We start from the raw sequence: 26,950 nt of genomic DNA on the forward strand, positions 1-26,950 counted from the left end.
GTCGTCAAGGGCTAGTCTTAGTAATTTAAAAAAAAGGAAAACATAACATTTAAATTTAAATTCTGTGTATCTGTGATAATGGTCCAGTAAAAACTAAATTACTCTTAATTATTTTTAATATAAGAATTTTAAATTATTTCTAATTTAAACACATACATATATATAGAATGTACGTTTCTTAAATTTAGTACTGATCTTCATTGAATTTATTTTCAAAAGTTGGGAATGAAAACTAACCATTTAAAATATTAACGGAATATATTTTCAAGTACTGTGGTTTGAATGAAACAAATCATTGCTTTCCTTTGGAACATGTAAACTGTTGTTAAAATTGTAGGTCTGTTCACAACCATCAGTGTAATAAAACCCGTTGATTATAAGTATATTTACTTCCAAGTAAAAGTGCATGGTATTTTACTCTGTAAAATCCTCACCTTCCATACATATTATAACTGGAAGATTTAAAAAAAAAACACTTTATGTTTGAAAATAGAACTCTAAACTGCAAAACCATCCGTGTTTTTCTAAAGTTAGTGAGGTGAAACTTTCAGAGCAAATGTTAACTTTTTCGCACTAAACATTGCATATGCTCTTGAAGGTGTCTGAATTAAAAAGTTGCAACACAGCTCTAAAGTTTTTCACATTCACAATTTCACATTTCAGATGCAAATCACATGGAGGTTAAATTTGGATCAGAATCTTCTTTGCAACCTAAATTCTCTCTCTAAATTGTTATTTCCTTGGTAACAAGCTGATTTTTTTTTCTATTTTTGCAGTTTTACTTTTTCACACCTACTTTTATTAAAGAAGCATTTTCACTCACCTATTTTCGCAAGAGAAGCCAAGAGAATCCAAAGTGTAACTTCGTACGGTATTTGCACATATTCATAGTCCAAGGTGAAAATATGTAGCCTCTCATCTCGTCCTGATTCTGTAGCATCAAAGGGGTCAGCTTTCAATAAAGCACTAGAATTTGTATGAGAACGTTGCAAAGTCAAGTCTCCAGCAGCAAAATAACTATCTAGGTTGGATAGCAGCAACAAGCAGCTAAAAATATTTGGACACCCAAATATCTTAACAGCCATGATGAGAAGAATTTTATGTATGGGATGTCTTCAAGGCTGAAAACTTGCTTTATCTTGTTAAATTCCCATTTTAAGTCAGAGTCTTTAGGATCGTTCCAGCTTTATGTAGGTTGTTGCTCGGTCTTCTCAAACTCATTCTTCTAAATTTAATTTAGAAAGACAAGACATTTTCAATATTTTGTTCTGCTGCCACAGCTTTCAATTGAAGCCTTTCACTCCATTTGGAAGGAAAGAAAAAAAATACAATTTTATGGCTAGTGGTACAATTATTTGTCCGAAACTACTACAACATAATCCACCAGACTCTCTGAGTTACAAAGAATCCAGAAACAGAAATATTTGACAGGTCCACCTCCAACAGGAGTTTTTCCAGGTTTACTTACAGTGAATCACTTCTGGGTTTGTGGCAGAAACACATCAAATGTTATGTTAGAGACACCTAATGGAAATAACAAGACTTGCAGCCATGAATTCACCGGAAGACACCAGGATGTGGTTGGGATTATCAAGGGATCACTTTTACTTGTTTCTTTGTTTTGTTTATTTATTTGTTTTGTGGATTTCTTTTTTATTGCCTCAATCGGTTGCAATTTAAACAATGTACAATATTAAACTTTGAAAAAAGAGTACATTTTCATGACAGTATACAATAATAACATCTAAATGGCTTCATTACACAAACAAACATACATTCAGGTGCTGGTAGATATTTTAACAGTAACACAGTGGAAAGGTATCTTAGAGGTCATCTAGTCCAACCCCCTGCTCACACAGGAAACCTATACTAGGGATTCGACCTGCTGACCTTTCTGATCGACAAGCTTAGCATTTTACAAAAACCAAGGACTTTACAGATAATAGCCAAAACCTGAAATTGTATCTGGAAACAAATCATAGGCCATGGTAACACAGGTGTTACATTATGCAGGTAGTCCTCAAGTTATTACCACAATTGAATCCAAAATTTATTTTGCTAAGTGAAACATTTGTTAAGTGAGTTTTGCTCCATTTTATGTCTTTTCTTGCCACAGTTCTTAAGTGAATCATTTGCTAAGGTAGTAACATGGTTGTTAGGTGAATCTGACTTCCGCATTGACTTTACTCATCAGAAAGTCACAAAAGGGGACCACATGACCCATCATGCATATGAACCAGTTGCTAAGCATCTGAATTTTTAACATGTGACCATGGGGATGCTCTAACGGTCATGTGAAAAATGGCCATAAATCACTTTTTTCAGTGCATCATAGCGTTGAATGATCACTCCATAAACTGTTGTATGCTATGCTACCCATAGCTGGTTATTTTCTATTTCTCCAAATGAATGATTACAAAAAAACTAATGCATTTTTTATGTCATCTTTTGTATATACAGAGCAACTTTTGCCAAAAGCACCAAAAACTGGTTCAATGACCATGGGATTACTGTGCTTGATTGGCCTCTCCATTCTTCCTCCATACTTTGGGTCCTTGGTTTCCAAATGAGATGCAAAAGTTGCTCTCATCAGAAAAGAGGACTTTGGACCACTGAGCAACAGGACTTTGGACCACTCTGCTTCATTAAGACCAGGGTCAACGCAGCCGTCTACCAGGAGATTTTGGAGCACTTCATGCTTCCTTCTGCAGACGAGCTTTATGGGGATGCTGACTTCACACTGCCAAAAGCACCAAAACCTGGTTCAATGACTGTTGGATTACTGTGAGAATCTAAGGGGCATTGCCAAGAAAAAGATGAAAGACATGAGCCAGAACAATGCAAAGAGTTGGTCCCTACTAGTGGTCTGGAGGGGACATCGGAGGCGGGTCTTGAGGTTCCATTCTGGGAGGAGTTTGACTCTGTTACTTCCAACGATATGGACAGGTTGCGTAGGCGACTGCGCCACCACATGTTTACTGGACCCGTGTCCCTCCTGGCTTGTACTGGCATCCTGGGAGGTCACACGAGGCTGGCTCCAGGAGTTAGTCAACGCTTCTTTGAGTGAGGGGTTCCTGCCGGCCGTCCTGAAAGAGGCGGTGGTGAGGCCCCTCCTCAAGAAGCCTTCCCTGGACCCAGCTTTGCTAGCCAACTACCGTCCCGTCTCCAACCTTTCCTTTCTGGCGAAGGTTGTAGAGAGTGTGGTGGCACAACAGTTTCCACGCCACTTGGAGGAAACTGATTATCTGGACCCACGCCAGTCCGGTTTCCGGCCCGGCCACAGCACGGAGACGGCATTGGTCGCGTTGGTAGATGATCTCTGGAGGGCCAGAGATGGGGGCTGCTCCTCCATCCTGGTCCTATTAGACCTCTCAGCGGCTTTTGATACCATCGACCATGATATCCTATTGCATCGACTGGAGGGGTTGGGGGTGAGGGGCACCGTTCTGCGGTGGTTCTCCTCCTACCTCTCTGGCCGAGCGCAATTTGTATTGGCAGGGGGGGCAGAGGTCGACCTCGAGGCCGCTCACTTGTGGGGTGCCACAGGGGTCGGTCCTCTCGCCTCTCCTGTTCAGTGCATATATGAAGCCGCTGGGCGAGATCATTCGTGGGTTTGGGGTAGATTACCATCTGTACGCAGATGACACCCAGCTGTACATCTCTACCCCAAACCACCCCAACGATGCCATCGAAGTGATGTCCCGGTGTCTGGAAGCCGTACGGATCTGGATGGGAAGTAACAGACTCAAGCTCAACCCATCCAAGACTGAGTGGCTGTGGCTACCGGCGCCCCGGTTCAACCAGCTTACTCCATCACTGGCCATTGGGGGCGAACATCTGGCCCCCGTGGATCGGGTACGCAATTTGGGCGTCCTTCTGGATACCCGGCTGTCAATGGACAACCATGTGACAGCCATGGCCAGGGGAGCGTTTCACCAGGTTCGCCTGGTGCACCAATTGCGTCCCCTATTGAACCGGAGTGCCCTTCGCACAGTCACTCATGCGCTTGTGACGTCCCAGCTAGACTACTGTAACGCTCTCTACATGGGGCTCCCCTTGAGATGTACCCGAAGGCTGCAGTTGGTTCAGAATGCGGCCGCGCGGGTAGTTTCGGGAGTCTTTAGATACTCCCACGTAACATCTCTCCTGCGCGAGCTACACTGGCTGCCTGTGGCTTTCCGGGTGCGTTTCAAGGTGTTGATTATCATCTTCAAAGCGCTCCATGGCACAGGACCTAGTTATTTGCGGGATCGTATCCTGCCCCATACATCCCTTCGGCCGATTTGCTCACACAGAGAGGGACTCCTCCGGATGCCATCCACTAGGCTGTGCCAGCGGGCGATGCCCAGGGGAAGGGCCTTCTCTGTGATGGGCCCGACTCTCTGGAATGACCTTCCCCCTGACATTAGAACGACTACGGACCTCCGCTCCTTCCGCCGGAAACTTAAAACCCAACAGTTTCATCTAGCCGGCCTGGCCTAATTCCCACCTCAGTTTGTATTTTTAAATTTTATGGTTTGGTTTTAAGGTTTAAGTTTTTAATTCTTATAAATTTGTACAGGGGATATTTAATTCAATTTTAGTTATGTATATTATCGAGTGTATGGTTTTTAAATTTGTACCTGTACACCGCCCCGAGTCCCTTTGGGGAGAGGGGGCGGTCTAGAAGTTTAATAAATAAATAAATTAATTAAGAGCTGAAGGCCCCTATTGAAGCATCCTGGTCTTCCATAATACCTCAGCAATGCCACAGGCTGATAGCTTCCATGCCATGCCGCATTGAGGCAGTAATTGCTGCAAAAGGGGCCCAAACCAAGTACTGAGTACATATGCATGCTTATACTTTTCAGAGGTCCAATATTGTTCTATGTACAATCCTTGTTTTATTGATTGCATGTAATATTCTAATTTTCTGAGATGGTGGATTTGGGGTTTTCATCACAATTATGACAAATCACGGCTCGAACTATCTTGCTTTGCATGTAATGAGTCTTATCTCATATATTAGTTTCACCTTTTAAGTTGCATTACTGAAATAAATGATCCTTTGCACGATATTCTAATTTTTTGAGTTTCACCTTTATGTGTGTATGTTTTATGTTTTATCCTTTAATTACATTACAGCCAGGAGCACATTTAAAAGGATACATCTGAGTCAAGCAGACCCATCACATCCAAATGAATAGCATGTCTATAAATAAATGTGGCACAAACAGTACATTTCCATTTAACATTACACAATACTGCATTAAATAATTATATTAATTTTTATGAAATACTAAATACACAGTCATTAAAATGCAAACTGATAATGATCATCAATTGAGCTAGTACAGGGGTGTCAAACTCCCATTGTCATGGCAGTGTCAGGTGACGTATCAGGATTTTCCCCCAACCCCCCCTTCACTAAACCCGACATGGGCATGGCCAGTGTGTGACGCAGCTGGGAGTTTGAGAGCCCTGACCTAGTAGCTTACAGAGCCCACTTAGAGATGAGTGAATCTGTCCATTTTGGCTTTTCCATCCATACTATACTTTTCATTTTTCTATGGATAAATGTTGTTCTTCCTGTTTCCATATTAAAATCATCCTGCTTCACAGTTGCAAATGAAATGCATATTTTTCTATTCCAACAAATTGTGCATTACTTTCTCCAATATGCATTTGGGATTATGGGAGTTTTTTGTTGTTGTTGTTGTTTAATGGGCTTTATTTTAAAAAAACAATTGGTAAAACGGATGGCAACATTAACAGAAGTACAACTTTCAGAGTTTCAATTGAAAGCGGTCCTATTATAAATAAAATGCAAATGAATCTTTCTCAAATTCCCAACTCTACCATCCAATAACCATTTATACCCGTGGAGAGTTTTTGAACTACTGAGCTATGACGTCTACCGTATTATACTCTACTTGCTCATCCTTTGTTTCTCATTTTCCTTTACCAACACCAACGGTTGCTGATGGGAAATGAAGGCCACTTGTCCACGGCACTGTTGCTGGGTTTCACTGGCAAGTGATACCGTAATTTCTTCCAGAACTGCTTATTAGCTGAAGGAGAGGTAGATGTTCTCCAGGTAACCCTAGGCAAAATCCTGAGGGCTTTCTTCACCTTAGGAGATAATGAAGGTGGCTCCTGAAAAGTCTCAACCTGTATTAGGATGGGTTTCATTGTCTTATCTTCCAAGGCAGTGTTGATTGCTGCTTCAAGTTCAAAGAGAGCCTGGTTATTCTTAGCGTAGTTTGGACTCAAAATGACGATGACTCGTCTGCTCTTTTTCATGGCACCAACAATGTCATCAGTGTAGGCTGGCAAAAGAGAGCATGATTAATAACGTACTTTATTTCTTTTTTCATGTCTTTGAAACTATGCCTTAAAACTAGAGGTATAAAGCAGTATAAAAGTTAACCAAAACAATAAATTCTGAAAAAGCAAGCAAAATAAATTCGAGAAGTAAAAAAAAAAAATGAAACTCTTCCTTCTTTGCAGTTCATCTACTGTCTCTAGGTCAGGGATGAGTCGGTGTTGTTTGTATTTCCCACTGACCAATACTGTCAATGAATTTTACAGAATCGCTGTATTTTATTCAAACAGGTCAAGTCTTAGTAAACATGATTTGGGTTTGGGTTTGATTTTTACAGGCAGTCCTCGACTTACAACCAAAATTGAGGCCAACCTTTCTGTTGCTAATTGAGACAATTGTGAAGTGAGTTTTGTCCCATTTTATGACCTTTCTTGCACACTTGTCAAGTGAATCAATGCAGTTGTTAAATTACTAACATGGTTGTTAAGTGAACCTGGCTTCCCCATTGACTTTGCTTGTCAGAAGGCCGCAAAAGGTGATCACATGACCCTGGGATACGGCAACTGTCATAAATATGAATCCATTGCCAAGCCTCCGAATTTTGATCTCGTGATCATGGAGATGCTACAATGGTTGGTAAGTGTGAAAAACAATCATAAGTCGCTTTTTTCAGTGCCACTTCTAACTTCAAACAAACACTAAATGAAATGTTGTAAGTCGAGGACTACCTGTACTTGCAAATGATGCTTTGTTAAACATCACCCTGACATTAGGCTGTCCCTTATTTACGATGGAAAGTATTGATGCAGCTGTTTTAGCTATTGCATGAAATCAAAGAAAATCGTACCTCCACCTGGAAGGATGTCTCTTTCTGTGAGACAAAGCTTATATCCATAGTCATGTTCTAAAATGAGTGGAAAAAATTCTAGAGCTAACTGCTCTTCAGGGCATGGTTCTTGGTTGGCTTCAACAAACTCCGGTTTTGCATAGGAGACAAAAGCGTCAAATTCCTTCCAATCTAAAAATAAGAGAATTAATTAAAATGATGACTATGAAACGAAACAAATGGGCATCAAAACTTAAAAAGGAGGAAGGAAAGGAAAATCTTTTCTAAATCAGGGTGATGGAAAGAAATGTTTTGCTTGAACTGAAAACTACTACCATGTATACTCAAACAATGCAAGGAAGGAGATCAGGAAAAGCAGAGGTATTCTGGCAACAGTGTGCCCGTATATGCCTGATTGTATCTGGGCATATTATCTGAGTCTCCCACTCTGTGTATAAGTGTGTATAAGAAATAAAAACAGCCACCATAGCTAGGACATCTTTTCATACCAAAACTGTATTAAATGTTGTGTTGGAAAAACCGTCCTACATCAGGGGTGAAATCCAGCAGGTTGTGACAGGTTCTGGAGAACCGGTAGAGGAAATTTTCAGTGGTTTGGAGAACCGGTAGCGGAAATTTTCAGTAGTTTGGAGAACTGACAAATGCTACCTTTGGCTGGCCCCCGAGTGGGGTGGGATTGGAGATTTTACAGTATCCTTCCTCTGCCACGCCCACCAAGCCATGGCCACCAAGCTACACTATGCCCACCAAGCCACACCCACAAACCAGTAGTAAAAAAATTTGCATTTCACCACTTCCTACATATATAGATGAACTCTACTTAGTGGGTTGATGAGATGAGAACACTGAACTAGGTCTGGATTTCAACTCCTTTTTATACAGAGCCTCCACTATCTTCAAACAGACTCTGGCTTAAATCTTGTTATGAAAATAAAATAAAATAAAAAAATCCTACCTCTCACACAAAATTAATTTGTTTTCTTATTCTAATTCCTTATTTACAAAACCTTGCTCATAAAAATAACATTGAAGGAACACATGAAAAATTTGTAACTATCAAACAAATATACATGCCTCTTCTTTCATACAAACTATATATCTGCCATGATGGTACAGTGGTTAGAATGCAGTATTGCAGGCTAATTCTGCCGACTGCTGGCAGTTCGAGTCTCATTCTTACGAGGTCAGTAAAATGAGGACTCAGATTGTTGGGGGCAATATGCTGACTCTGTAAACCATATAGAGAGGGCTGTAAAAGCATTATAAAGTGGTATTGCAACTGCTACCTGCAAACAATGTCCAAAAATCATAATTTTCCCACATCAACATTGTGCATTATTGGACGAAGAGGGCACTAAACCAAAGTTTCTGCAATATCAATCAAACACTCTACGATGCCACCTTATACTTTGACTTTAAATATGCTGATCTATCTCACTGGAGAATTGTACCATTTTTCGTTTTACCAGCAGAGGCTGCTCTAAAACAAAATATGTGAGCCATTTGAGCAGTGAATTAACTATTGCATCAATATTCTTAATCCACTAATGGTCGCAAATTCTGATCTTGGAGCATTTTCTTATAGAAAATGAAGTGATTTCCATATCTAGGCTAAAGTGCAGCATGCCAAACATGTAAATGGCATACAGCACCAGTGCTTGGAAATTATAGACAGAAAATTTATGAACGGCAATTGGTAACACACAAAAATCAAACCATTTTATATTGACTGTGTAAGAATATTGCACAAATAAGATATTATTGAACAATTATGATTGCTATTTATTAAATTTATTATGGATACCCACTCCAAAATTTATCCAAACATAAATTATAAAACTGTTAAAGGCATGAAATAAACATGGCAGCCTAGATTAAATATATATACTTTTATACTAATAAAAACAACAACAACAACAACAACAACAACAACAACAACAACAACAACAAGGATTTCACAGACACACTAACTCAAGGCCTGATCACAGACCCAAATCTTAAAATCTTTCCAGGATCCCAGAAGACTGGGCACCAATCCTATCTCTGGAGGGATGCAGCTCCAATGAAATGGGTCAAAAACACAGAAATCACATTTCCTTGATCCCACAAGATGATGATATTTAATGGAGAGATGCCTGAATGTACCAAACAGGCAGGAACAATTGGAGACAGGCAATTCCTCAAATAGCATAGACCTATGCCCCAAAGAGCTTTATAAGAAACAACCAGCATTTTGAATTGCCCCCTGAACTGGCAGCAAACATAGTTCATATCACTGTAATAATTACATGGGCGTAAGAACAAAAGCCTGTTACCATCTGCACTGCTGCATTTTGAATCAGCTGTAGTTTCCAGATGAGCAATTCCATGTAGAACACATCTACAATGTAAGATTTATTTTCTTAATTCTCTTTCTTTACCACACAATTTGGACTATGGGTGACTTTTCTTAGTTTCAGGAAGTAGTTTAATCAGCCTTAATTAACCTGGTACTCTCCAATTATATTAGGCTTCAACTTGCAGAATTCACAGCCATCTGAAGTTTTAACATATCTAGACGGTACTCAGATGGAGACATATTATAAAGGAAAAAGTGATGTGAATCTATATCAGAGCCTCATAGTATTATTATTTTTAATTGACCTATGCTATGTAGATATATTTGATTCAAATTCCTGCTTATCTCTGTAATTTAGGGCATGAACTTTTCAAAGTGAGTTATAAGCAAAAAAAAAAAAATGCCATGCTATTGCTATGTATTTATGCATGTGGATGCATGTATATTACGTGCATATTTATCACTATAATTTTTATCTTTCACTTTTTAATTCTGCACATTTTTAATTCAATAAATCACTGATGAGTGTTCTACATTCACAGCTAGCTTATAAAAAATAATTATAATTCAGAATTACTTGACAAGAACACAAGAAAAGAAATATTTTTAGCTACCAGCTCCTTCCAGGTATCCTAAAGTTTATTTATTCAACTCACTTTTAAAACCAATCATATACTTTAATGATAAAAACAGCTATATAGAAAGTTTTATCTTTAGCTTAAAAATGAGAAAGAAACTTTTAAAAGAAAGGATCAAAAGAGGGTGGATGGGCAATGAAAGTCTTTTTTTTAAGAAAATGAAATTTTTTTGACCTACATTCATTTCCTGGATTTAATACCTCTGTGGTAAACTAATATTAAAAATATCTTAGTTAACAGGATTCTGTAACAGTCATTATACATTCATCTAGAGTATATCCGTAGCAATTCTTCCCTCATTCTTCTTTCTCTTCTCCAACATGTTTATGAAATCTGCCCAATGTTTCTCTATTGTTTCTCTGTTTTTAACATTGAAGTTCAACGACAGTATTTTATTTGTAGTTTATGATTTTGTTCATTGAAGTCATTCAGTAATATCTGAAATGTTTGAAAGTTGAAGCTGCGATCAACTGAATTTAATAAAAGAAATGGGGGGGGGGAAGAGTTCATCAGATTTTTCTGATGACTTTGATAAATACTTGCTTCCTGTGTATTTAAAAGGATTACGTCAAGTAATTGTTAAGAAATGTGGGTGTGTGCAGTGTTTTCATCTGGGGTTTTTTTCTGGTACAGCCTGATTCATACTGAAAAGTCCATCTTCCTAGGGCTGACTTTCCCTAATTTTCCTTTACCATATCTTCATATATATATATATATATTTATTGTTTTTACATTTAAAACAATGCAATGCTGCGGGGTCAGGGTGATCATATATTCACATTATGTACAGCTAGTTTCAACCATTAACAGTTATTCTACTTAATACATTGTCTGTCCTTCTGTTTGATCGCCATATATACGTTTATTCCAGTCTTGTCATCTTAACTTATACCAGTCATAAAATCTATTCCATATCTCAAAATATTCTGATTCCCCTTTATTTTTAAGTTCCAAAGTGAGCCTATCTGCTTCTGCACAGGCCAACACTTTTCTGATTATATCAAGCTCTGATGGTGTATTTTCTTTTTTCCAATGCTGTGCATAGGTTATGCGCACTGCAGTCAGTATATGTATAATTAGATAGAGTGTATCTTTCTTAAACCCCTCCGGTATTATGCCTAGGAGAAAGGTTTCTGGTTTAAACATAATTTGTTCTCCCACCATTTGTTCTAACCATGATTGGATCATTTTCCAATATTTTTTGCCTCATTGCACGTCCACCACATATGGTAGAAGGTGCCTGGTGTTTTTTTACACTTCCAACAATTTGGGGCCAGATTTTTGAACATTTTAGAAAGCCGTGCTGGCGGGAGATGCCATCTGTAGAACATCTTGTAAAGGTTTTCTTTATACGCCGTAGCCAATGTTAATTTCTGATTAAGTATCCAAAGTTTTTCCCACTTAGCCAATTCCACATTGTAACCGAAATTTTTTGCCCAGGCGACCATGTTTTCTTTGACATTTTCTTCCTCTAGTTTATATTCCAACAAAAATCTATACAGCACTTTGATCAGTCTGTTTTCTGTCTGTATCAACAGTTTATCTAATATTGTGTAGTCTTTGGCAATACCTTCGTTCTTCCTATCCTGTGCATACCTTGATTGTATCTGTAGATAAGACCACCATTCTACTTGTATTCCTTGTGATGTCAATTCTGCTCTAGTTTTGATCTCCCCCTGCCTGTTCAATAGCTCTTTATATGTGACTATAGTTTCCATGTTAATTAAATTTGGGTGTATGTATGCTTCCATCGTAGATAGCCAAATAAGTATTTTAGTATAGTGGTCATGTTTAATTTTATTCCATATGATTAACAGAGATTGTCTAATGTAATGTCTACTAAAATATTTGTGTGCAGATCCTTTTTCATACCAGAGGAAGGCATGCCAGCCTGCTTGGAGGTCATGACCTTCCAATTTGAGTAATCTTTTATTTCTCAGCATTATCCATTCCCTTAGCCATGTTAATATAGCCGCAGTATAATAGAGTTCCCAATCTGGTACGCCAAATCCTCCCTTTTCCTTAGTGTCTTGCATAGCCTTTAGTTTTATTCTTGGTTTTCTTCCCTGCCAGATAAATTTCGAAACCAATTGATTCAGATCTTTAAAGACACCTTTTTCTAATTTAATGGGTATGTTCTGAAATAGGAAAAGAAATTTGGGTAGTATATTCATTTTTATAACTGCAATCCTGCCCATCAGGGACAGTTGTAAGTTTTTTCATCTTTCTAGGTCCTTCTTAGTTTTATTAATCAGATTGGTATAGTTGTCTTCTTTGATGGTCACACACCTCGCAGATAAATGTATACCAAGATATTTGACTTTTTTGACAATTTGGATACCCAATTTCTTCGTTAACTCCTCTTTTGCTTTTGATTTCATATTTTTAGTCAGCATTTTAGTCTTTGTCATATTTATCTTCAGACCCGCTATTTTCCCATACTCTGTCAGTTTCTCAATGAGTTTCGGACCAGATTTCATAGGATCTTCTAGCACAAACACTAAATCGTCCGCAAAGGCCTGTAATTTAAATTGCTCCTTTTTAATTTCTAGTCCCTTTATCTGTGCCTCTTTACGTATATTTCTGGCTAGTACTTCTAGGGTTAGTATAAACAACAAGGGGGATAGGGGGCAACCTTGTCTTGTACCCTTCTGGATTACAATATTTTGTGTTAGTTCACCATTGATTATTATTTTGGGATTCTTATAAAAATGAACATTTTGTATACATTGTATTAGTATTCAAAATTTGGGAATGGGTTGCTGAGATCCCTATACGTCAAGTTAAAATACTTAGAAACAATGGATGAGGTAGAAGCAAATATAGGTAAGATGGAGAGAGAAACAGAGAGAGAGGGGGGGAGGGAGGGGGGAGGGAGAGAGAGAGAGAGAGAGAGAGAGAGAGAGAGAGAGAGAGAGAGAGAGAGAGAGAGAGAGAGAGATATGATAAGAAGCAGTAGTATTGACCAATCTTTTCCAATTAGTAAATTGGTGAATAAATGCTATTGTAAATCAAATGTACTTACCACTCAGAGTTTCATCCTTGGCTAGGTAATTCCGATAGAATAATACAAGTTCAATCCAGTGCCTATAAACTAGTAGGCCTCCTGAAACCACTCCAAATAATATTATAATAGTGCCACACAAAGTAAGCAAGAAAAGAATTGCTAAAGAGAAAAGAGAAAGATATAAAAAATAATACACACTTAATGATGAAATGAATGATTAATGGTGAAGTTTAAGATGAAATGTAACAGTTGGGAAAAGGTGTGGTGGATGTGACCTGAACTTATTCATTGAAGAAATAGACGTATTTCAAAGAGCAATAAATTTTGTTTGATTGAAGATAGATATGTTTACAACACAGAAGGTAGTTCTATTCAGGTGCATGAGCAAACTGCACTTCCATTCATATAAACATCCAAAACTCTAAACTTATAGAGGTATCCATGAAGGCCTAGACTATTTTAGGCAAACAGTTAGAAGATCTAAATCCACTTAGATCCTCTTTTGTGGATTGGAATTCATTATTTCTTCAGTATTAGATTCCAGCCAATTTATTACAGCCTGAATTTCATCAATTATCATGCCAACATCTGAGAAAAGACACAAGAAGTGCAGAAGCTTGCTTTTCTATCAGGGCAAGTTGCTGTATTTCTCTAGAAACCATTAAAGTATGGCAAGTTGTTGATGCCTTAAAACACCAATTAGTTGTTTCTCAGATTTCTGATGTGCTGAAGATAAAATCTGGAGTAAACTAAATCTATCACCACAGTATAGATAATGCTGTGGCATCATTTGTTCATGAGATTCTCAAAAAGTCTTAAAATAATCTTCAAGAAAGATTATTTAATTTTATCCAAGATAAATATATTTAGTTGTCGAATTTTCATTTAAGAAGCATATATAGGTAGTCCTCACAATGCCAATTACAATGTAGTCATTAAGCAAAGCAGTCACTAAGTAAAATTGAAAGTGTGCTTATGATCATACTTCGATTTTATTTCGCTTCACATACCTGTGAAGGTTGTAAATGTCAGGATTGGTTACAAAGTTACTTTTCCTCAGTATTTTAATTGTGAATGGTTGCTAAAAAAGGCAGTCATTAAATGAGGACTAACTGTATTTCTTCATAGTGCATTGCAGAAGAGAGAGGAGGGGAGGGAGGGAGGGAGGGAGGAAATTTGTTGTTTTCATATCACTCACAATCTAATTTCACAGAGATCTGGCAGCCCCTTTTAGAGACCCTGTGCTTGAGTAAATGGATTCATTAGAAAATATTGTATTGGTGAAGAACATCAGCTATCAAAGAATGGCACTGGAACTGTTTTTATAATAGGAAATTGAGACTAAGGTTCATGAAATTCATGTAAATGTTTACCCCATAACGTAATAGCTCAGGAAACAGGAAATAATTGTTAATGAGGTCAAGTAGAGCAGTGATATTGTCTTAGTGGTTTGACACTTTTACCTTTTTCTGTTTGCCTCTTAAGTTTGATCACTCCAGTAGCATTCCCAATAGAATTTTGGGCCAAGCAGATGAATTGGCTGTTTAGATCTTCTTCAGTTACGTTTATCAGTCTGAAGGTAAGAGTAAATGTTTGTCCATCCAGTCCCTGTGGGTGAACTCTAAATAGAATAATGCTCTCATCAATCATCAATCATGCTCCCATCCATGTGCAGACATTTTGCAGCTTTTCATGATACCAATGAACAAATATTTTAAATATGTATAGATGACTCTTACTATGTGAGACACAAAGAGAATTTTAAAAAAACACGGCAGTCACATCTACCAGTCACATTGAAACTCTTGGTGTTTTTTTTTAACAAGAAACAGCTCTATTTATGGTTGATCAACATGGTCTTCCAGAAGCCATTAATATATTTCTTCTATACCCATCTTTCGAGTAAGAATGTTAACAATCGATGCATTTTCCCACTTTATATTAAATCCCCCAATTCCTATAGCTAATTCATGCGTTATAGAATATACCCAACTGATTGAATAAAGCCAATGACGAATTAAACCCAAAACAAGCTTGCTAAACTAAGTGACTAACCTTAGGAAAAGTCATGGACCTAAAATCAAACAAGCCACATTAGCAAGTTATGAACCGAAGGATAATGAACTTTAAATATTTTGGTTTTATGATATTTATTAATATGGATTTTTGTGTTTTATACAGTATGTGTTGCTTTTTATGTTTGTTTTATTTGATTGTTCAAATAAGTATAAAAAACGAACAAGCAAAAAACACAAGGTCCTTTTTAACCCCCGGCAGACCACATTTTGTCTTTGAATAACATGTCAGGAGTCACGTCCCCAAAAACGTGATGGGATTAAAATTCTTTTTAAAAATTAAAAAATTAATATTTGGGGTTTTAAAAATTTAAACTGATTTCATCTAACTGAAATTAAGAGTAACTGATTACATGTAATCATATTACTCAGATATATTTAATAATACAATGTTAAAAAATACAATTCAATGACAACATTGGAAAATGCATCTGTCTGGAATTTCAAATTTTGAGAAAATCTCTCTCTCTCTTTCTCTCTCTCTCCCTCCCTCCCTCCCTCCCCCTTTCTCTCTCTCTCTCTCTTACGTTTCTTTCAATCAAGTTACTTTATTTCCATACCTTTGTTGCTGTATCAGTTGCTTGCTTTTACTGGTTTCTTGGTACCACTCTAGTGAGGCTGAAACATTCATTTCAAAACCAAATTGTGCTTTGCATTCAAGATCAATTGATTGACCTTAAAAAAATAGATGAGGGTGGGGGGAAAACAATATGCATATTTTCCAACGATCTGAAAACATTTTAGAGTAATTTTCAAATGGTTATGATTCTTTATATATGACTTGAAAATTCACAGATTATTAATATTAAGTAGTGCATACAAAGGGTCTTCAAAAAATAATACATGTAGCTATGAACTTTTTTTTACACAAAAACAAATCTTGTTGGATCTTAAAGACTAGCATATTTACTATTTTCATTAGATTTCATCACACACCATTTCCAATCTCTCTTTCATACTGAAGCACATAGGATAATAACTATATGGGGGGGGTACGTTTGTGTAAGTCTTGATTCCTAGCAACTGCTTGGACAGTTGAGTTTTCTTGGCAAGGTTTTTCAGAAGGATTTGCCATTTCTTGCTTTCTATGGCTGTGAGAGTGTGAATGGCTTCGTGCCTAAAATGAGACTAAAATTAACGATCTTCCAGTTTGTAGCTTGATGCCTTAATCAATACACCAAACTGTCTCTCTCCTATTAGGTTTTAACAGTGACATATTTGAAAAGTGTTGCATTTAATATGATAATGTGTGTCTTCTAATGTAATGCTATATTAATTCGACCAAATTGCTATAGAATAATAATCTGTACATTCCTGTTATGGTGTGTGGGAATGACTTTGGAAGATAGGACTGTCGGTAATGGTCAGTTAAGAGGCAGCCCACAGAAGTAAAGGAACATGGCAAACATCTCAGAAGGAGCTCTCTCTAGTTCCATGGACTGTAAAGATGAAAAGTACTTTCAGACTTGCAAAGTTATGTTATGTAACCTTATAATAACGATAGAATTAGTACTCCAAGTTCTTTCCTGGACACCTTGAAGGACGAACAACTCCACAAATAAAAAAAATCTGTCATTTTTAAAGACAAAAATATTTTGTGCAGGGATAGTGGGTAGAAGGATGCCAAATAGGACCTTTCAATGAGGACCTTATGAACTAAAATGGCTGCAGAAAAGGTACTAACCTACATTTTAGCCAATCTCCCCTTTATTACATTTAGCATTTCAAAATCTAAAAAAAAATCTTTTCCCCAGAAAGACCATAATAATTAAGGCTCAAAAACATTTAGAGCTTTAAAACATAATGTCCAGCCCAGTGGTGGGTTGCCAATTTTTTTACTACCAATTCGGGCATGCTCCCAGGTGCACTCCTGTGCTCTCTCCTGCGCATGCACACTACACTTCTACACACGTGTCTGTGTGGGTGGGCGGAGCCTCTCACCGCCGCTACTACCAGTTCACCCGATCCAGGCCAAACCGGGAGAAACCCCACTCCTGATCCAGCCCTTGAAATTCTGTTAATATACTCTTGAATTCGTACACTGTAATAGTTCTATCAAATGCATATCCTTAAGCTGCAGTCATAAGCTGGTGAACCAGTTGTGAGTTAGAATAAATTGTAACTTTTCCCCAACTTTTCAGAATAGAATCCTGCTATTTGGCTAGAACAATAGACAATCTGTGATTTATATCATAAAATAATTAATCCAAAAGTACCCATAGCTAGTCCTTTTTCACTGAAATTAAGCTCTAGCTTAGAGTGGAATGCAGTCAATGTAAGGTACCTATTATCTCATAGGTTGCAAAATAAATGCGAAAATTTAATTATCTTACCAATTTCTACTTCAAGGGTCATCCCATCATTGGGATTCAAAACCTTTGGAGGATGGATAGTGTCTTTTGCTAAAACATGAAAAACTATGTGTTAGAAGTTAAAAAATATATGAAATAATAGAAAATGCTTGTAGCTTGGGTTAAACCTTTTTGGCAATGCTTTGCTCTTCAAACTTGTTTCAATTTAGTTTCTGAACATTTAATTATCAGACTAGGTAACATCATCAGCAGGATTTTCCTGGCCTATTCCTCTTTAGCTTATATATGTCTTGTGTGCCAGTGTGATCAGTTGGTCATGTGTTTGGTTGTTCATTTGGAGCCATCAAAGTTGCAACAAACCTTCTCAGTTCGAGTAGGAAGGAACAAAAATCATTGGCCATACCAACACCATCACACACATGAATTTATTGAAGCCTGGTAGTCTACCAAAGGAGCAATTAACAAGCTTATTGATTTATATCTATTGATTTATATGAATATGTAAGAAACTAGACCATTTGAATGACCAATCAACAAGAGACCCAATCAACTGCTCAGAGTTTAAATGTAGCTCCAAACAAACAACCTATCACACAGCCAACTGACCACACAGGTACACAATGTTATATAGCCTTACTTTTGACATCTCAACCAAGTAGCTGAAGAGAGTTATTTCCATAGGACTGATAGATAACAGAAATCAATCAGAGAGCAAAGAAAAACGATTCGCTTATATAAATTAAAAATAATGATTTTCAGAGTATTCCCCAGTAATGGAAAAGATTTCTCCTGTCCAGTCATTTCTGACTCTAGGGGTAATGCTCATCTTCATTCTTGGTGGAGGGAGTCAGCATTGTCCAAAGGCATTTCTGTGGTCAATTGGGCAGCATGACTATACTGTAAGCTATTACTTTTCCATCAAAGTGATACTTTCTGACTCTAGGGGTGATGCTCATCTTCATTCTTGGTGGAGGGAGTCAGCATTGTCCAAAGGCATTTCTGTGGTCAATTGGGCAGCATGACTATACTGTAAGCTATTACTTTTCCATCAAAGTGATACCTATTTATCTACTCACATTTGCATGCTTTCAAACTACTAGTGGGCAGGAAATTTCCTATAAAATTAGATCCATTTTGAAAAAGAAGTGCGGTCAGTGATTTATTAATAAATTATTAATTACCACATAGATAATAGGTAATTATTAATTACCACATAGATCTCAATTTTTTTCCTAATTTTTGTTTTTAAGTTTATAAAACACACATTTATATCTCAGCAAATTGCTCAAAGGGAATGTCATAACTGCTTAGACCAGTTAGGAATGACAAAGATAAGCAAATAATTGAAATGGTAATTGACTATTACTATATAATTATAATTTAAGAAAATTAAGAAACTCTAAATAAGTCTGATAAAAAGTATTTCATAACACCTATTTCACTGCCGAAATCTAAAGCACTATATGAAATGATTTATTATGCTGAACTATGTATAGTGACTTACAGATAACATGCACATTCAGTATTGTTCTCATTTTCCATTGTATACCGTGGTCAATCAATGTGTAATCACATGTGTAAGTACCATTATCTTTATCATACACAGAACGCAGCACTAGTTTATCATGATAGAATTGTAGGCCAGGTCTTTTCTTTTTACGTTCTACTTGTATTCCATTCTACAAGAAGATAAAGATGAACAATTCAAATAGAATGATAGTTGAAACATACAAATTCTCCAGTTAACCACCAGATACTTCATAGAAACTGGTGTTCTGATCCTCAATTGAATTACTAAACTATCATGATTATCGTTCCTGAAGGATATGATTAAAGAAGTTTGGGTGAAATAAAAAGGAATTTTAATTTGGTTTTCTTCCTGCAATAGCTTTCCCTGTACCAGTGCACTCCAGATATGTGGTATTCCAGTTCATATGAATCCCAATTTGGTTTTGACCATGCAGGATGGGAACTGCACAAATTGTGATCCATTATAGCCAAAGACTACCAGATTGTGAAATCTTATTCTTCATGAAACCAGATTCTATGACCTTTCCCATCCAACTTTTCCAACAGCAATTAGCAATAACAATTACAGTATATACCACTTCACAGTGCTTTACAGCCCTCTCTAAGCAGGTCAGCATATTGCCCCCAATAAACTGGATTCTCATTTTACCGACCTCAGATAGATAGAAGATTGAGTCATTCTTGGGCTGGTGAGGATCGAACTGCTGGCAGCTGGAAGAATTAGCCTGCAATACTGCCTTCTAACCAGTGGCGGAATTCAAATTTTTTTACTACTAATTATGTGGGCATGGCTTGTTGGGCGTGGCATGGCTTGGTGGGTGTGGCAGAGGAAGGATACTGTAAAATCTCCATTCCTACCCCACTCCAGGGGAAGGTTACTGCAAAATCCCCATTGCCTCCCAATCAGCCGGGACTCAGGAGACAAATAATAGATAGGGGCAGGGCCAGTCAAAGGTGGTATTTACTGGTTCTCTGAACTACTCAAAATTTCCACTATCGGTTCTCCAGAACTGGTCAGAACCTGCTGAATACCACCTCTGATTCTAACCACTGCACCACCATGGCTCTTAAAATGTAATTAAAATTAAATGGCTTTGTGTTTGCCCAACCAATAGCAGCACCTACAGTACCTGACTTTGGCTAATCTTGAATGTAAATCCAAGTACTCACAAGATCCGAACTTGCTTAGATTTTCAAGAAACCAGGAAAGATTAGGGTGAAAGATTAAACTGGGAGGTCAAAGAAAATATTCCAGTAGTACAGTGACAAACAATCTCTCTATAATTTTTCAAACAAATCAAAGCTATTTGTTGTGAAAGGCACAGCAATTGAATGGATTCAAAGGAGGCGTTACTTTAAAAAAAACTTACCTTGTACCATTTCACTGATGATTGTGGAAAATTAGAGTAACAGTTTTTCCCTGGGCAACCAATAGATGTTCCTTGGTCCACAAAGAGATAAATGTCATTTCTGTTGTTAACTGAACAATTAGCCATAGTTTTTGTTTGAACAGTTATTAAAATATTGATACATGGTGATATGCTATCCCTGTGTGACACAAAAAGAAATTTCTGGTGAAATTATCCAGAGACTAATTCTGTGCAGGAAGAGAAAAAACAAATCAAACATTTTGCTGAACCTGAAATGCACGTGGTACCTCAGTACTCACCATTAATTGGTTCCAGGAGTTGCTGTGAGTACCAAAACAAATTTTACCACAAGATATAATGTAGTGAGTTACACAGCAGCTGACACTGAAAAGTTCTAGCTTTGATGAACCAAACAATTGATGAGTATCTGACAACATTCTCACATTAAATTTGATGAGTTTCAAAGCAGTTGAGTACCAGGTACCACTGTATTATTAAAATCTTTGGAAAAAAGTTATATTGATAATGTCCCAGGATATCCTAAGATTGTAAAGGGGATTTATTTATGGAGTAAATTGACACAGAGCTTTGTAGATTTGATGTGGCACAAAACTGTATGAAAATTGTGAGCCCCCCAGTTGCTTGAGTAAAAATTCCTGTTCACTATCCTGTCATTTGATAGTTTTATATCCTGGCTTAATTTATCTCATTCCAGAATTATATTATACAGTATCATCTCATTCATGAGGTTGGGTGGCTATGATCATACTGTACAGCATCTGGATATACTATTAGTAGCTTCCATTATTTTTCTGAATTATGATTAATATGAAAATGTTGTTTAAATTTTTTTAAAAAACATATTTTACATAGAATTGGCTGCAGATCATATCAGATTAAAATTAAAGGCCTGACTGCTATTTATTGTTGAAGTTTGTTCTATTGGCATAGTTTAAATGGTTAAATAATTTAACATTGTTACACTGCACAAGGGTGGAGAAAGAAGGGTAAGTTATATCTTTATTTATTTATTCATTCATTCATTTTATTATTTATTTATTTTATTTGTCAAATTTATATAGCTACCCATGTCACCCAAAGGACTCTGGCTGGCATTGGAGGACATGATCTATCCCAATTATTACCATTAATTCCCAGTTGTTTTGGAAAGAAAAGATAATTTCATGCCTAAACTACTTTTTCCCCTACCACCACCCACAAATTACATCCAAAATAATTAAGAAGCGATTGTTGGGATGGTAAAACACTAGCAAACTAGAAGCTCATTCACACAACCAACCTTTTCATACAGATGTATATTCCAGAATGTTCCAGTTTTATTGGGTTAAACCAAAGTGAATTCCCCCAAGGAGTTGGATTGGCAGTTTTATCACTGAGGATCATAGTGGCTTCTCCATCACTGGATTGCCGAAACCACATCACATGATTTTCATAAAGAGGAGAATGGTTATAAATTGATGTAGTGCCTTCCGATGGTAGATCACATGATACAATAAATTTCTGATTGCTGATGGCTCTGTACCTCACATTAGTAGGCTTTTTAAGGCAATCTGAAAAGAATTTAAGAAGTCAGTACTATTTCTTTTAGACATTTTAGTTATTATAAGCATTCAGGAACATGTGTAGGCCTTTGCTTTTGAGAAGCAATCAGGTTCTCAGCTAGTAACAATAAGGCATCAGATTTGCCTGTGTGTGATATTTTATGAATTTCATTGCCACCACTAAGATAACAAGCTTCATTCCTTAGATCAGGGGTGTCTAAACTTGGGAACTTTAAGACTTGTGGACGGCAACTCCCAGAATTCCCCAGCCAGCCATGCTGGCTGGGGAATTCTGGAAGTTGAAGTCCACAAGTCTTAAAGTTCCCAAGTTTGGACACCCCTGCCTTAGATCCTCTGAAACAGCTTGAAGACAAGCCACAAAGACCTTTGATATCAAAACATTGAGACATTGCACGTCCCAATGTCCATTTACCCTCACTCTATTGGAAAGGAAAAGAAAATGCTTACACACACACAAACACACACACAAGCATGCACATGAGTGAATTTGGCAGCACATAAAAGGGGGGAATCCCTAATTAATGGACTCACCACAAACCCTACAGAGCAGCAGCATTTCAAAGAAAATACTGCAGTTTAAAATATACCACAATTTTGTCAGAAAAAAAATGGCTGAGTTGCTGAAAACCAGTGGTGGGTTGCTAATCGGTTTACTACCGTTTTGCCAATGGTGGGTTCTTACCAGTTTGGATTGGTTCGGCCAAACTGGTATTGATTTGGCAACCCAGGCCTGCCACCCCCCTGAATTGGTTCTCCTGGCAGCGCCGTAGGCTCCGCCATCTTGTTTTTGGCTTCTGCGCATGCCCAGAACAATTTTTATTGTACTATGCATGCATGCATAGCACGCATCAAGTGGGCGTGAGCTACGCACAGTGGCTGCCGGAACCCAATCCTGCGGTTTGCTTGTGCTTGTATGCATGGTTGCGTGCACTCGTGATTACATGCACGGCCTCCCGCCACCACTACCGGTTCAGCCAAACCAGGAGCAACCCACCTCTGCTGAAAACAGATGTCGGGCTAAGATTATAGAGTCTCTACCTGATTCAGCATCAGTTCAAAGATTCCATAGATTCAACATACATTAAAGACATATTGATGTCTTTAATGAATTTATCAATCTCAATATGATCTGCACCGATTGATAATGTTTCTCTGGGATTTCTAACACGGACTTCCAGAATGATCAGGAAATGTTGGGAATTAAACTCAGAATCTTTTTTTCAGATGAAGTGTATTCTTTGCATTGAATCTTTGCATTGAAATCTTTTTATCATCAGAAGCTGAAAAAAGTGTATAGATAACACATTTAAGAAGAAGATAACTCTTGTTTGCTATTCAAGACCAATTTATGATACTTTCAGAAGAGGATGAAAAATGGACAAGAATATATGTATTCTTGAAAATCGATATATTGTTTATTGACATACACAATGGACTTTTGTAGCTAACAAGAAATATACATATTCCTGTCCACTGACTTATGAGGCCCTCCTTACCAACCCTGCCCTGTTTGTCTTGCCCTCTTGCCTTGCTTTCTTGCCCTGCTGGCCTTGCCCGGTTTTCCTTGCCCCTCTTGTCTTACTTGCCTGGCCTGGCTTTGTGCAAGTTCGCAACAACACAGTTCTGCTCCAGGTTATACTGCAGCCCAAGTGAACTCTTCCTGTAACGAGGACTCTCTGGAACCAAATTCCCTGAACCGCGGCTGCTCTCAGAACTGTGCTGCTCCTCTGGACTAATAGCAGCCAGGAACTATTGGAGGTGCATATTTAGAGCTTTGCTCCTGGATTTGCAGTGATCGGTGGGATTTGGGGGGGGGTGAAAGTTGGAGCAATAAAGGGGAGTTAAGCCTTTATTCCAGCTGTGTTGCTTCTGTGCCCAGCCCCAGATCATTACAATACCTTTAAAAACATAATCCTTATAACAGGGGTCCCCACAGAACCATTCCCTCTCAGCCCCCTCATTGGAGAAGTTGTGGAACTCTCCCTTATATAAAAACTGAGAAAGAAACATCAAACACTGAAGAATTCAAGTAAATGTAATGACATAGCTTACCAGTAATAGTAATATCACCAGCTACTGCTCTTGCTACAAACAATAGAAAGCACCAGAAAAAAATAAGCATTGTTGACTAAGATTTCATTTCTGCAGTGTTGAATTTTTGGCAGTATGTTCCAGTGGCAGACATTGAAATTCTTTTCATTACTGTGAAACAATCAAATATAGTTAGCTGAAAATAATTTATTCCAGACAGACGCTACATGGAAAATGTATAGAGGTAAGCAGAGATTGTTTGTGACATATTTCATAGTTACTTTATGGATCGGGATTTCTTCTAAAACACCTTTTTTAAACATGGGACAAGTACGGTTCATAAAACTATTGACTCATAGGACTGGAAGGAACCTTGGAGTTTTTTTTAATGCAACTCCCTGCCCCCTGACAAATTGTTATCCAATGTTTTCTCCAAGGATGAAACAGCCATAACTTTAGGAGGCACACTGTTCCCCTAATTGTTCTCATTGTCAGAACATTTCTTGTTAATTTAACGTTGGATTTTCCTCTGATGAGCTTGCATCCATTGCTTGTTGTCCTGCTGTCAAGTGCTTTGAAGAATAAATCAATTCCTTTTCCCTGTGACAGCCCTTCAAGTATTAAAAGATGTATCATGTCCTTCCTAAGCCTTCTCTTTGTTAGGCTAAACATACGTAATTCCTTTAGCTGTTCATCGTATGGTTTAGCCTCCAGACCCCTTATGATCTTTATTGCTTTTTTCTGCACTGATTCATAGCTACAACTGTCACTATTATATTAATTTTATTAAGAAAAAACAAGGGATTATATTTATAACTGCTATAAATACGAAATTATTAAAATGCCAAATACAGTTTAAACAACTGACTGTGTGACAATCCAACCATAATAATAATATAACATGCATCTATTCTCTTTTACTAATTGTTTAAGGGAAATTTCAAAAGAAACATATGGAAAATATGGTTGACTTACAACTGAATGTAAGATTTTCTCCATGAAGCTACTCCACGAAGCTTCTATGAGTGAGGCAGAATATAGAGAACAATAGAAGCTTCATTTGAAATGATTTCATTTGGGACCTGAAAAATAAAAACTACTACATTAGTCTAATTAACACAGAACATTTACTTAGTGGAGATAATAAATTTATACATATATTTAGTGAAATAAATCCAAAGGCTTTTTAAGCCAACTACTTGCATTCAAATAAAAAGTTAATTCAAATAGTTATATTTAGGCATTCAAAGGAAAGGAAACAAATATGTACATATTATTTGTGATATTTTTTTAAAAATACTTAAATATTATTTGAGGTTGTGAATCTGAGAAATTGTAATTTGAAAAGGGATTATTTTCTGAATAAAAAAATCTTACCTTTCAATCTTATCAGATGAAGTTTAAGTGTTGTGTTCCCTTCTAAACGGAATTTCGTGTGCATATTTCCTTTTAATCGGCTTCCTTGACCTCAAAGTCATCATTTCTTCCTCTTTTAGCAAGTCATGTTTCCGGCTTCATTTTGTGAGCAAGAGGTGAATCTGTATTTTCTTATTATACAATAAAAGTAGGCAAATATTCCTTATCCAGATTTGCACTGATAGAAACTAACGTACTTCAGTACTGCCCATGATAATAAATTCTCCTTCCCTTATATGTCTCTTCTCTCTCTGCTCACAACACTCTAAATTACTCCTTACTTTTTCTGGCAGACCACTTGAGTAATTTGTTTTTTAGATCAAGGTCTGAAATAGGAAACCACAGTCATTGCTAACATTGGTTAAATCCAGTTCACTATGGTGTTCCTAGTGACATGACACTGTCAATAAACCACAAGCAGAACACACTGTCTTTAAACAAAGTTATGACTAACCCTCCTTTTTTTGCCCTATTTAATTTAATAACTCAAATGTCTTCGGTTGGTTAGCTCTGAAACAGTAACGATTTTTGAAAAAATAAACCCAGACCTGGTTAATAATTCTGATAATCCAAGCTAGACTGATAAGGAAAAGAGGATAAATACAGGGAAAAGGCAATGATGAATGACTTCCCTGTTATCATGGAATACAGTGATATATCCTAGCAGTTGAGGTAGTTGTTATTTGGGTTCTTATCATCAGAGAGTGGTGATACACTTCCCCCTGGCAAATGGTGAAGTCAAAAGCTTGAATGATTGATTGATTGACTAATTTATAAAAAATATTGGCTAATTCTGGGAGGCTTACAATTAAAAAATAAAGGTTCCCCTTGCACATATGTGCTAGTTGTTCCTGACTTTAGGAAGTGGTGTTCATCTCCATTTCAAAGTCAAAAAGCCAGCGCTATCTCTGTGGTCATGAGGCCAGCATGACTAAATGCCGAAGGCACATGGAATACTGTTACCTTCCCACCAAAGGTGGTCTCTATTTTTCTACTTGTATTTTTACCTGCTTTCGAACTGCTAGGTTGGCAGAAGCTGGGACAAGTAATGGGAGTTCACTCCATTATGCAGCACTAGGCTTACAATTACATCTTAGTTAAAACATAAAATGTTAAAATCAAACCTTACAGCCAAGATTTAGGGAGGGAGGGGGTGGAGGTGTGATCTGTTATTACTCAAAGGGGAGAGGGGGGGAGGAGTGTGGAGGAGAGTAGGGATGAAGTGGTGGGGAGATGGGATCAGTTAATAATCAACTACTTCCATTGGGCTGATCTCCCATTGGGCCCCCAGGCAGATTAGCTGAACCACGTTTTTAGGCCCTTACAGAAAGATAGGAGGCTTGGGACTAACCTCACATTGGGGGGAGGGAAGGCAAGATGTTCCAGAGGGCAGGAGCAACAGCAGAGAAAATTGTTTTATGATAACAATAGTCCATGTAGAAATCAGTCTGGGATTGTACATGCGTTTCACTTCAGAAGTGCACGCAAATCACTGTCGT

At 37.5% G+C, this 26,950-nt stretch overlaps 1 protein-coding gene across 2 annotated transcripts; it reads right to left on the reverse strand.

The window, feature by feature from the left end:
- Positions 1-5,109: 5,109 nt before the first annotated feature.
- IL18RAP (interleukin 18 receptor accessory protein) lies at positions 5,110-25,522 on the reverse strand. 2 transcript variants are annotated; one of them, XM_081947610.1, is made up of 12 exons: positions 25,413-25,522; positions 25,011-25,117; positions 24,057-24,206; positions 21,722-21,992; positions 20,422-20,599; positions 19,026-19,200; positions 17,543-17,611; positions 15,770-15,884; positions 14,598-14,755; positions 13,153-13,293; positions 7,152-7,322; positions 5,110-6,308 (listed from the first exon to the last, which is right to left on the reverse strand). In XM_081947610.1, the coding sequence occupies exons 3-12, from the start codon at positions 24,124-24,126 to the stop codon at positions 5,941-5,943; spliced, it is 1,716 nt and encodes a 571-aa protein (XP_081803736.1). In that variant the 5' UTR covers positions 24,127-24,206; positions 25,011-25,117; positions 25,413-25,522; the 3' UTR covers positions 5,110-5,940. The 2 variants fall into 2 exon arrangements, with proteins under 2 accessions (XP_081803736.1, XP_081803737.1); XM_081947611.1 differs by lacking the exon at positions 7,152-7,322.
- Between the last annotated feature and the right edge of the window lie 1,428 nt (positions 25,523-26,950).

Source organism: Natrix helvetica, assembly GCF_964273705.1.
Source record: "Natrix helvetica genome assembly, chromosome: 3".
Taxonomy (NCBI): Eukaryota; Metazoa; Chordata; class Lepidosauria; order Squamata; family Natricidae; genus Natrix; species Natrix helvetica.